Genomic DNA, 13,481 nt, shown 5'->3' on the forward strand with positions numbered 1-13,481 from the left:
TATGCATCATTAATACTGTACTGCCAAATCGTTTTTCAAAGTTGTATCGATTTAACACTCCTTCAGCGGTGTTTGAGAATCCGAGTTCTGTTCTGGGTCTGTTTTTTGCCAGTACTTAGTATTAATAGCAAACCTTTTTCTCTTTTGGCTATTTTGATGTGTGTATCATAGTATTGCAAGTTTGGCTTTAATTTGCACTTCCCTAAAGTGAAAATGAATTCCTTTTTGATGTGTTTATTGACCATCGGGTGTTTTCTTTTGTACCCGCATTTTTAGGTGTCAGCCTTTTTCTTATTGATTTGTAAGAGTTCCTTATATATTCTGTGTTCCAGTCCTTGGTTGATCATGTATATTACAAATATCTCATCCTACTCCAGCTTGCTTTTCGACTCTTAATGATTTTTAAATTAGCGTAAATTCTTAGTTTTAAGGTCTGAACTGTTTGGCCCAAGATATTCTGTCGATAAAATTAATTTCCTTTGAAAACTATTGTTTTATCTTTTATATTTAGATTTTATGATCCCTCTGAAATTGATTTTTGTATATGGTGTGAGGTAGGCATAAATATTAATTTATTTTCAGTATAGATATCTAATTGATCCTACACCAGTATACATCATTGCACACGTATTTGTTTACTTTGGGGGTTATTGGTGCCATATCAAATCAATATGGGGTAGCATATTATTTTCCTATGGCCTCCTCAATAAATTATTACAAACTTGGTGTCTTAAAATAACAGAACTTTATTCTTTTACATTCCTGGAAGCCTTAAATTAAGGTGTCATCGGAGTAGGGTTGGTGTCTCCTGTGGGAGAATCTGCTCCATGAGTCTCTCTTGGCTTTAGGGGGTCGCTAGTGCTCCTCGGCGTCCCTTGGTTTGTGGTTGCATTACTGCAGCCTCCGCCTCCATCTTCGCCTGGCATTCTCCCTGTGTTTCTTTGTCCATGTTTCCTCTTATAAGGGCACTAGTCATTGGATTTGGGCCCTCCATAACCCAGTATGACCTCATCTTAACTTGTTTACATCTGCAAAAGTACTATTTCCAGATAAGGTCACATTCGAATAAGGTTCTAGTCAGACGTGAATTTGTGGGGGGATACTCTTCAACCCAGTATAGGTAGCAATATTAGTGTATATCATTCGCTCCCGTAATAAGGAACAGTGTTGGTACTGAATATGCCCTGAGGGGAGGCAGAATATCTGTCTACTCGGGAGCTCCACAGCCACTTAAATTTCGCAGTGGCAGAAGCCACTCTGCCTCTACCTCTCTGCACGCACTGTGTTGGATTCCAGTGTCTGGAAGCACTCGGTAACCTACCTCAAGCTATCCCTGTGCCCAGAATGTAGAGGTGAAACACAATTTGAGGAGTTAAACCTTTTGAATATTTTTCTACTATGGCTTGCAAGTAACTCTGCATCTTCATTCCAAGTGGTGATTTCCAGCTGGCTGGGCAGGGATGTGTTTATTAAGAATGTACTTCAGGGAGAGGTCCAGGGACATGGTGGTTAGATGGCAAGTATGGAAGCTGACAGGAGGCTTGGTATGTGATGGAAGAACACAGGTCCTTTTACTGCTGGAGACCCTCATATACTCGATTGTTAGTTAAAAGTCAGCGTAGCTTCAGTTCACCAAGACTGGAAAATTGTCTCTTTAAAATTCTAATTTTAGGGCATTTTGGTACCATTGAAACTCTCAAAATGTGAAGTCTGACCTACTATAGTTGGAAATTGGAATGGTAGACATTTCTGAGTCCTTGGACCTAATCTTTAAATAGTATTTGTAATTAAGACTAGTGTCTAATTTTTTATGCCAAGGGTGTCAAACTCATTTTCACCAGGGGCCACGTCAGCCTCGAGGTTGCCTTCAAAGGACTGAATGTACTTTTAGGACTGTATGAGTGTAACTACTCCTTAACAGTTAAGCGAGAGCTCGGCATTGCCGCTGGGTAGAAACAAGGTGCCGGGCTGGATAAAACAAGGTGGAGGGCTGGATTTGGCCCTCGGGCTTTGTTTCTGGAACTCGGCACTTTCTGCCATTGTCACCAGAGCAGTGTGTACATTTATTGGTCATTCTGTTGTGTAGGCCGTGCGTACCTATGTAACACATACCCGTGTATCACATTTTGATGCTGTGATGTGTGGTGGGCAGGGTCTGGAGGCACAGCTGAGTTGTGTCGTATTGTTCACATACGATGTTCACATCTTGTCCAAGCCACATTCCTGTCTCATAACTTACAAGTCTGTCCTTCTTTTACATATGAGGGGTTGGTGGGACAAGTCTTTTGCAATAAAAGCTGATACTGCACATTTAAGGAGTTCAGTTGACCCAGAAAGAACTCCCTGGGCGTATTACTTCAGAAGTAAAGCGGTAAATCAAGTGTGCCACGTAAGTGCCAGCATTTTTTCATGTTTTGCTTTTAAAATAATTTTATGTTTGTTGTTGCATTTTATTGCCTATCCAATGTTTGTAGCTTACGTGACCCTATTTGAATGTCACAGCAGGAAAAGATTCAAAAGGTTTAACTCCTTGAATTGTGTTCAGCATCTATATATTTCCTCTCCTCACTTGCCATTTTGACTTTATGAAATCAGAGAATGGGATTCTATTGTTCAGTGAGTATAAATTTCAAAAATTAATTTAGACCCATGGAAAAAATAAACTTAATTTTATTTGTAAAAGGCATAGGTGATTTGATGTCCTTACTATGATTTATTAATATTAAAAATATAACCTGGATTACTTATAAAATGACATTTTGTACCTCACTTTCTAAAGAATTATTTTTTTAAGTAACATACTTTATTACATTATCATTTGAAATATATTTAAAACCAACTCTTTTGGGATTTCCTCTTGACTGTTTGGTGTGCAGGGAACAGCTAATGAAGTTTGGCCCTGTAATTGCAGTGTAGTAACTGTTCAGGAATGAGCCTTAGCATCTTCAAACATCAGGTTCCTCCTGCCTCTAGTACTTTGAAGGACCTGTTCTCTCTCTCTTTCTTTCTTTCTTTCTTTTTCTCTTTTTTTGTACTGACCTCTTTATGTTTTAGTTAATTCTAAAGGAGCATTGCCATTTTTCTCCACTGAATTTTTAAAAATAGTATTTCAAGTGTGTGACCTTTTTTCTCTCATTCCTCTTTCGGTTTTGTCAAATGAAAACGAACTGTTTGACAGTTGTGAGTAGCGTTTAAGTTTCTTGTATGCTGCACTCATTTGGGATGGTTTGCTGTTGTGATGCCGTTGAGGAAGTCGGGCCAGTGGAGACAGCGTGCACCAAAGCAGTCGTGTGTGTCCAATAAGACCTCCTGCGTTGCTTTATGCTCCTTGCGTTGTCAGTCAGCATGGCCGCTGTTTTTCCACTTGACATCCTCCCAACGACTCAGGAGCTTACTCTCACGTCCCACAAGGTGTCTGTTCTCTATTTTACTTTTTTTGAAGCAAACAAACAAAAGTGAGTTGACCTGTCATCACAAACTTTGAGTCATCCTTGCGCAGATTTTTTCCCCCATTCTCGTGGTCAGATCCATGAGATTTATTCAGAGGTCTTCTGAGGCAATGGCTTCACAGTTTAAAAGTCTCTGACCAGTATTCATTTTAGGCATTTACAGTGGTACTCTGTAAGAATATAATGCTCTGTGAAGAACTTGAACTGATTTTCCGGGGTTGAGAGTTTTTGTGTCTGGTCATCTGTGGCCCTTGGCTACTTGAGGGGAGATGTGATAAGGGTGATGCTGTGGAAGTACCAGTGGGAGGAAATGCCCCTGCGCCGAGAACACTGCGGGCAGGTGTGCTGTAATTTTTTTTTCATTTTGATTCTCCTTGTAGCCATGAAATTTTTCTAAAACATACCTACAAGCATTTTTATTTTAAAAAATTTGTTCCTTTTAGTGGCATTCACAAATGCATATTTTATGCGATAGATTTTTTAAAAATCCAATGTGTCCTTACCCCTTCCCATGCTCCACAGCTGGCAATATGGAAATACTTCCATATCCTGTTAACAGCTTTTACACTTTTGTTGTGGGGAGAGATGAAAAAGAAATAAGATATTTGTTGATTTCTTAATACCATAGGTATACATTTAAGAATGACATTCAGAAGTAGCTATGGCAATGGACTAAACAGTAGGTGGTATTACTGAATATCTGTTAATTTCTTTAAGTGTGATAAGGTATGATGGTTATATAGGAGAATGTCTTTATTTCTGGGAGTTGCATGTTAAAGTATTTATAATTGAAATGTCATGATATCTGTAACTTACTTTCATATGGCTCAGCTAAAGCCATTAAAAAGTATGTGTGTATACACATATAGTAACAAAGTAAATGTAAGAATATTAAAAAACAGTGAATCTAGCATATGGGTGTACATTGTTCTGTTCTTGTAGCTTTTCTGTACGTTCAGAATTTTTAAATGACAAGTTGTGGGGAGAAGAAATAAATATAAACAACTATAATTGCCTGTAGTCGTTATTTCCTCACTAATTAATTTGTTACAGCATCAAACTAGTTGATATTTTAAATATTTCTTTAATATTTGATTCAGAAACATTTGAACACCTACTCGTGAGTAAAGAACTTTATTTTTCTCTCACTGTTTTTTGGATTTATGGATTCTAAAGTCATGAGGTCAGGAAGTTCCAACTTTCTTCTAGGATGATACTTTGGGGCAGGAAAAGAGCTTCTAGCTGAGTGCACCCAGAACAAAGGTCCCCCAATGCCCAGAAGTCGTTAGTTCTTCCTGTGTCGTGTCGGCTAGTCTCTCTTGGCTATAGCAGCTTTTCATGTAAGCTTTGTATTGAGTGGTTCATCCCAGCTGTGTGTGGGCAGTTGATATTTAATATCTCGTCACCTCTCCCTTTTTTCTCCTTTGGTAAATGCTGGCAAAAAGAGGTCTAGTTTTCCTGATTTTTCTGGTTGTCCTAATTATTATTCCATTATAATCCATTTTATCTGTCTAGACCAGGGTGTTTGAATTGCTTCAAAACCAAATTCAAAAGCAAACTTGGAGTGATGAGGGCAACACATCTGTTCGAGAGCTGCGGTCGGCCCTGCTAGAATTTGCCTGCACCCACAGCCTGGGGAACTGCAGCACTGTCGCCCAGAAGCTATTTGACGATTGGGTGGCATCCAACGGAACTCAAAGGTGATGTGTGCTTCTGCTCAGACGGACTCTCTTCTTCTTCTTCTTCACTGCGTGTCACGTCCTGAAACCAGGGTCTCCTCATCCTGGGTCAGAAATGTTATAAAACTGAGTGCTAATGTATGTGAACTCTGTGTGCTTATATTCTCAAATAAGATTTTAAAAATTATGGTAAAATACAGATAACATAAATTTATTATCTCAACAATTTTTAAGTGTTCAATTCAGTAGTATATTCACATTATTGTTCAACAAATCTCCAGAACGTTATCTTGAAAAACTGAAATTTTTTTACCCAAACAATTTCCCACCAATCCCCTCTTTTCCATCCCCTGGAAACTACATTCTACTTTCTGGTTTATGAGTTTTTCTACCCTAAATACCTTATATATGTGCAATCATACAGTATTTGTCTTTCCTTGACTAGCTTCTTTCACTTAACAAGATATTCTCAAGGCTCATCCACATTGTAGTGTGTGTCAGAGGTTTCTTTCTTTTTAAGGCAGGATGGTCAATCCATTGTACGCAGTGTACGCCATGTTTTGCATATTCATTCATCCGATAGACATTTGGGTGCTTCCACCTTTTGGCTTTTATGAATAATGCTGCTGTGAACGTGGGTGTGCAAATATCTTTTTGAAAGCTTTCTTTGAATTATTTCAGACATATATACCTAGAAGTAGGAGTTGCTGGATTATGTGTAGTTCTGTTTTTAATTTTTTCAGGCGCTGCCACACTATTTCCCACAGCGTCTGCACCATTTTACATTCCCACCAGCAGCACACAGGCTTCCTTCCAATTTCGCCTCATCCTAACCAACACTTGTTTTTTTTTCTGTTTTTTTTTTTATATGAACCATCCTAATGGGTGTGAGGTGTCAAAAAGTCTCTTTTAATTTGGGAATAAAACATAGCAAGTGGAGTTAGCAATTAGTAGAAATATTTTGATGAAGTTTGGTTCTCTCTAGGTTCCCTATGGGGCATTATGGAAAAAGATTCAAGCATCAGATAAAGTGATCATTATCATGGCAGAAAACTGTGCTTCTTCCCCTCTTCTCATCCCTCTCTTCGTATTTCTACTGTGGCACCTCCCACACTGTATTATAATGTGTATACTTCCTGTTCTGTATTTGTGAGAGCCTGTGAGTTCACAGAGGCAGAGACTGTCTCTCCTCCCTGTCACCCAGCCAATTGCCTACCTGCTTCTTCGTGGATGCTCAGTGAATAATTGTGTGTTAAACTGAATTGATATTCCTCACAGTCCCACCACCTAGGGAAGTAGCAGCCACTCAAGTAATCATTTTCTTCACTATTAGTTAGTTTAAAAATAAAGACTCTTCCACTGTGTTGTTCTGCTCCAGTCCCAGAAGCATCACCGCTAGTCATTCCTCACCTTTATATTCAGAAGTTTACTTGTTCTCATATCTGACCACCTCTCTTACAGCCCACCTACGGATGTCATGACTGCTGTGTTCAAAGTTGGAGCAAAAACTGAGACAGGCTGGCAGTTCCTCTTAAGCAAGTATGTCTCTGTAGGCTCTGAAGCAGAGAAGACTAAAATACTTGAAGCTCTTGCCAGCTCAGAGAACGTTCAGAAACTTTACTGGTATGAAACCACCCAAGGAGTATGACATATAGAAACCAAAAGCATAACAGGGTTGTGCTCCAAGGGTGGGGAGCTCATTTTTCTCTGGGATCTTCCTTTTTCTCCCTGTACTCACAGGCCACCTACATGTGAGTTTGTGAGACATTCCTTTTGAATTTCAGCTGATGAAGACCTGCAAATGGGAGTTTCCCCTGGGGAGAGAAGGGCAGTGAGTGGGGCCTCATGACTGGAAGGACAGTCAGTGGCCGGGTAGAGGACCTCTGGGAGCCAACGGAGATAGAAAATTACCTTGAGAGCCAGCACTGGGAAGGATAGAGGGAGGTGTTTGGGTGTCATTGCTTCTCTGGTATGCTTGTGCCCAGATAGCCCTAGTAGAGGCCCAGAGATGTCCTCAGCACCTGCCCAGGCCTGTCTTCCAAAGGATGCCCTGTAAATAATCATTTTCTTTAAGGTAGCAGGGAGCCCCAGACCCAAGCAAATGGAGAGAAATTTTTGTTTTAAATTAGTAATTTGATTTCAACTGATAATACCCTAACAAATTCCCATTATAAAGTATTTAAACCATACCTAAGAAAATAGAATAAAATGTGGAAGTATCTCTCATATGATCTTTTACTTCCATTCTGATTCTCCTGTTACCAATGTCAGTCCTAGTCTGTATATTTGTATAACAGCATAGGTTTATACTACACCCAGGGTTTTGTGACTGTCCTTTCAGTGAATTGGATCAGTCTTTAAGATTTGCCGTGTCAGTTCGTAAAGCCGACTTCATTTGTTTTTCTGGCTGCATAGTATTCCCTCTATATGGCCCTATCAGAATTTATTAAACCCATCACATCATGATGAGCACTTGGGATTTTCTTTATATTAGAAATGTCGCTGCATTCTTTTGGGGACATGTGTTTTCCCACCACACGCAGATTTAGTAGGACAGTAGATAAGAACTGCTTATGTTTAAATGTGCTTTAGTGTTTACTGGCAGTGTAACCTGGGCGATTACCAACCTCCTCAGTTTCTTAAACTGTAAATAAGGATAGGTAATAATAATAATTACCTATTTCAAACATTGTTGTGTCTATAATTTAGAACATTACCTAGTACATATGAAGTACCAATAAATAATAATATCCTGAAGTATACCTTTATTTTCACATTATTTAAACTCAGTTTTTAAGAGTAATAATATACCTGCCTACTCAAATCAAATAAAATTTTTAACAGAAAAAATTAGTCTTTAGAATTATAAATTCTACCAGAATTTATTTCTCAAATTCCTACTATGACAAGAACTATTCGTTATGTCAAAGCATTTAGAGATACTTATTGCTCAGTTCTTCCTTCATTTAAAAAAATGACATTTTCAATCTGTTGCTCAATCTTAGACTAACCCAAAATTTATATCCCTTGAATTGCTACAGAGCTTTAATTAGGAGACTGGCACTAATGTAAGCTCAGTCATCACTTCATCATGAATAATTATTTTGGAAGCTAAATCTGCTTTGCTTTACAGGTTAATGAAAACCAGCCTCAGTGGGGATATCATCCGAACGCAAGAACTGTCATTTATCATTAGAACCGTGGGCCGAAGCTTTTCTGGAAACTTACTGGCGTGGAATTTTGTCAAAGAGAACTGGGATAAGCTTGTACAGAAGTAAGTTCCTCAGAGAACCACTAGCTTTTAGTATTTTTAGACTCTGCATTTGAAAAACATACCCGATATTGTATTGGTTCATAGTAGTGATGATTTACTTTGAGAAGAAAAATGCTGCAGTGACGTTTAACTGAGACACCCAGAAATGTTCACATGTGTAAACATAATTCAATAATGTAAGTCACATAACTGGTGTTCCAGTTGAGTACTAATCAAGCCTAACTGTGCCTGGCTCCAGGTCACTTAGTTTAGCATGGCTATGGGCTATTTCAGAATAGCCATTTACTTATGTGTGTTGAAAAATGCCTCTTCAGTGCCAAGGGATCGGTTAAGAACTCACACCCAGGTAGATAGCACATGAAGGGTTTTTTCTTTTAAGCAGTAATTACATATCTGGATGTTCGATGTGATTTTTTAATAGATCAAATAGATTAATAACTTAATGTCAATATCCCTAACTCTTTGCCTTTTTCCTCCCACCTTTCCTTACCACTGGCAGTAAGTGCGTGCAGAACTCCTGTTACTGAGCTGCAGCTCCCAGCAGCGGGACTCTGCTCTGCCTTTGGTACCTGTAGCTTGCAGCAAAGCATTTCCTTTGGAGTCAGGAACATAGCTTACCAACAGCTGCTTCATTTTTTTTTTTTCTCTTTTTGCCTTGTATTTGTGTTTCTTCAGGTTCCATCTGGGTTCCTATACCATACAAAATATCATTGCTGGATCAACTCACCTGTTTTCAACCAAGGCACATTTGTTGGAGGTTGGTTGTATAAAATGCTAGTAGGGGAGGCGGGGTATCCCTTTCCTCTCAGGCTGCTCAGATTAAGACAGGTGGTGGCTTTTCCTGTCCCTGCTCTGCCTTGTTCATCATTAAGGATTCTGCACTGGGATTACTTCTAAAGGGAGGACGTATAGCAATGAGCAAAAATTGTGACAAGGAAAAATTCTGATTCCATTCTCAACTATACCCTCTCGTCTTCCTGGTGCAAGTATTTTTTTAATTAAAGCCAGTATATGCCAAGTTTATTTTTAAGTGGTAATGGACTAGTTTTGAAGAATGTCACTCCAAGGGTAAAATTGGGCACCAAGCCTAGCTTTAGAGTTTATCTCATTTGCTGTTACTTGGCCATTTTAGTTTATTTTTTTATTTTTAATTTGAAAAATTAATTCTTATGGGAGTAAGGAGAATGCATTTTTTAATTACTTCAGATTTCATCATACTTGATCAGTAACTTGATATAACTACCTCAGATATTAAAGTATTTCTCTCTACTTCTTTAGGATATAAGCAAAGCTATCACTAAATGAAAGTTCATTTGAAAAGGCTAGTCAGAGTTACCTGAGATTTGTTGTTATTTTCTTCTGGTGAAACATTTCTCTGCAACTTACAGGTCCAGGCATTCTTTGAAAGGCAGTCAGAGGCAACCTTTCGGCTTCGCTGTGTCCAGGAAGCTCTGGAAGTCATTCAGTTGAATATCCAGTGGATGGAGAAGAACCTTGAAACTCTGACTTGGTGGCTGTAGCATGCAAAACTGCACCTCATTTTGTCGCCCCTCAGAGAGCTTGTTAACCTGGGCTGTGTTTGGTAACTTTTGCAAAACCCAAGGTGAAGCCAGGGGTTGCTGCTGAGTTGTTTGCACTCTTAGGAGTTCTAGTTAGCTCAGGGCCCATCTGTATTTTTCATCAGCCTTTCCCGAAATGTCATTGGGTAGTATGTAGTTATTTATTACGAAATTATATTCACCTATATGCCAATCATCTACAAAAACAATGATTAATTTTTCTACTTTGAAGATACACAAATGAGGAATAAAATCTGTTTTGGAATTCTGTTGTTTCTCAGTATCTGTAAAGTACTGACCCAGTGAACCAGGAAAAATCTATGGGAGCCACCATCTTCGCAGGCTGCTGGTTTGTGAGCCATTTGTTACTTTTTAGTGATAGATGTTATTTGAATGAGGTAACAGCTTTAAAAAGTATGCAATAGAGAGAACTGATGAAAGAAATCGATAGAGAGAAATCGATGAAATCAATGAAGCATGCAACTATAGAGAACTAATCTCAGGTGTGCAGATCTACTTTGATTTGGGGTTTTCAGTAATCCTTTATTTCCTGGAAATTTTTAAAATAAGATCTGTAACTATTATATTTTTTTCTGCAAAATAGCCAGGTGCTACAGAATTTTTAAATTTTTGTTATATTGAGAAGCTAAATAAATAACAAGGCCAAAAGATTAAATGTTCCCAATATTTAACACTTGCTTTTTCATCTTTTAGGAAAATGTTTCAAATTAAGTTAGCTTGAATTGTAATTATTTGATTCATAAATTTCAATATTCTCCAAATCGGTACACCTTTACTACTTCCTGCCATAGATACACTTTATAAGTATTTCCGCAGTTATGGTGAGCATTTTGTTACAACTGGTATCTTTCATCATGACTATCGCTGTTACTAAGAATACAGGTTGTTTTAGTTGCCATTTGGTATGAGACTACAGACACTTTCTCTCTGAATCATACTCATAGATGCATTTTCATTTTATATAATAGAGTAGCACATTAGAAGCATTTTACAGTAGGGCCTTTGAGAAATTGAACATTTTTATTTGAAGTTCACTATAGTACCTTAAAGGAATAAAGAGAATGTGAGATAGAGGTACCTTGATCCAGGTTTAATATGGCGGGCTTTGAATTTTTTTTCTACTCTCAAATACAGTACTTTTCTTTAGTTAAAAATTCATAGTTTTATCATGGCCAAACTAACAGACTAAAAGGAATGGCCAAGGGAGGGAGAGAAGGGAAAGGAAGGGAAGGAAAAGGAAAAGGAGAAAGAAATCCAAAACTATATGGCATTTTTATTCCTTCTAAAGGGGAAATACTGTACTTGAATTTATTGAGCTGTGCAGACTTATACCTAAATTGTTGTGTTTCTTTGATTCTTTGGAGAAAAGCTTTCTTCCTAATAATTCTTAATGCTTTATGTTTTGTTCGACAACATCTTCTATGTACAAAAAAGAGTAACTGCTCATTTGCAAACACATAAAAACACTCCACAGGATCAGACTATGGGAAAGGTCAGCTTTTTTATTCTGCAAGTGTAAAGTGAAAATATGTGGGATTGTGTATAAAATTATATTTTATTTTATAAAAATATTTTTATATAACAAAATTTAAGTAGCTGGCAAACTAAAAGATAGCTTTCTTTATGCCTAGTATGTTTTTTCCCAATTTTATCTTTTCTAAACATTTATCTGTCTATTTTAGAGTAGGAAATATTATATCCTGAGAATCATGGAATCATCTAAAGTATCTTATTGAAACTGGGATAATTATAGATCTTTATTCCTCTTGTGCTTCAGTAAATGAATGATAATTTAGTTGATAATGGCAGGTAGTGAGTTTTTATATTTTTAGAGTGGGGAAAAATAATAAACTTTTGAGGGATATTTTTTGTTGCTGTTTTTTTACCATACTATATTACTGAATTCCACTTTGATACAGAGTTTAAATTTTGCTACTTCTCAAAATCGGTTAAGATGCTTCAGCTTTAATTCCCCATCTTTACATTGTTCCTGTAATACATTAACTGTGTGAATGGCAAATCTTGTCTTGAATTATAGCATTTTTTCCTCTGTGTGTGTGTGTGTGCGTGGTAGGGGGTATTATTATAAGTAAAACCTTATCTAAACTTTGGCTAAAAAAAGAGTTAGCTCATGAACCATTGCTATCTTTGTCCTCAAAAGCCATTCATCCTCACGAGGATCCATACTGGATCCATACTATTTGTAGTTTTGTTTGTGAGCCTCACTTAAGATTATTTGCACTTTAGTAAGTGTCACCTCACATTTTCCCACAGAATTCCAGTTTTTAATGTTGTACTAATCCATTATATGACACTTCTAAAAGCTAACCTAGATGAGCAATATAAGGTTAAGTATTAGGTAAAACATGTAGTATAATAAGTTTAACTGTAGCTTTTGAAGATTTTTCCCCCAAAACTTTGTCTTAGCCACTGTATTTCTGAGACTTCATGTAGACTAAAACACAGCAGCCAGTCACAGTATGCTTTTTATATAAGCATGTAGGTCCATTACACAGTTAAGTGTTTGTTTGACAAGTATTACATCATTGCAGAGAGATGGTGTACTTGAATGTAATATAAAAGACATATCACAGTGGATCCTTAGGAAGTATGGAATAGGAAATCTGGAATTGTGGGACACAAACTTATGCTTTGGAGATCTTAAAGACCATATGAAAGTAAGAATCTAAGGAGTCCAGTTTGTTCTGTTGATATCCAGTGATTGGATATAGTAAACTGCAAAGAGTGTCCACCTCCTCTTAATTTTTTATATAAATCTAATCAAGAAATTGTGTTTTTTGCTGTTGCTTCAGTGTTCATGAACTTTCTTATGGTCACAGGTTCCACTTAATTCTAATATTCTTTGCCATTCATTTTCTTCATTTAATTGTACTTTAGACATTGTGGGCAAAATTAAACAAAAAGAACTGGCAAAATGAGCTGGCAGAAGAGCCCTGGGTATGTAGAGGATGTCTGTCGCATCCATCTTACTGGGTACAGATGGATCCTTTCTGAATATTGGAAATTAAGAAAAGAAAGTTAAGTGTTGAGTGTGTCATTAAGGATTAGCCTGGTACCAAGTTGGATTTTAAAAGAGCCTACTCCGACAAGCACCTGGAATCATAATCTACAGTCAGATTGCTGAATGTTCACGATTCCCTTGAGTTTCTTGGGGCTGCAGGGAAGGTGTGTACCGTCGCCAAGGATGGCAGTTCCTGGGCTGAGTTTACAAAACAAGACCTGAATTTTCTGAGTTTGATGGAGCTCTTCTTTTCCCCTTGCCTTTGTTTTTTATTGGAATTAACTCTCTTTTTAAAGAGCTTCCTCCTACCCCCATTTGTATTTTTTAAAAATAATGTATATAATTTTGCTGGTTTTTGCATTCTTTTATTTTGTGCTTCATTCTCTCTGCATTGGCAAGTAAGTACCAATGAAAAGCGGAGGTCCAAAAGTATGATAAATCTCCTCTTCTCCTTTTCCCTAATTGCCAGCATGGGCA

At 37.6% G+C, this 13,481-nt stretch overlaps 1 protein-coding gene across 1 annotated transcript in view; it reads left to right on the top strand.

The window, feature by feature from the left end:
* LNPEP (leucyl and cystinyl aminopeptidase) overlaps positions 1-10,230 on the top strand; it is an 89,414-nt gene extending 79,184 nt beyond the window's left edge. The window contains exons 14-18 of the mRNA XM_037032401.1: positions 4,965-5,149; positions 6,590-6,751; positions 8,262-8,402; positions 9,078-9,159; positions 9,791-10,230. Of these exons, the coding sequence (XP_036888296.1) occupies positions 4,965-5,149; positions 6,590-6,751; positions 8,262-8,402; positions 9,078-9,159; positions 9,791-9,922 (702 nt within the window). The 3' untranslated portion in view covers positions 9,923-10,230. The remainder of the gene's footprint in view (positions 1-4,964; positions 5,150-6,589; positions 6,752-8,261; positions 8,403-9,077; positions 9,160-9,790) is intronic.
* The last annotated feature ends 3,251 nt before the right edge of the window (positions 10,231-13,481 follow it).

This window comes from Sturnira hondurensis, unplaced genomic scaffold (genome assembly GCF_014824575.4).
Source record: "Sturnira hondurensis isolate 20B ecotype Veracruz unplaced genomic scaffold, ASM1482457v3 Scaffold0021354, whole genome shotgun sequence".
NCBI lineage: Eukaryota > Metazoa > Chordata > Mammalia > Chiroptera > Phyllostomidae > Sturnira > Sturnira hondurensis.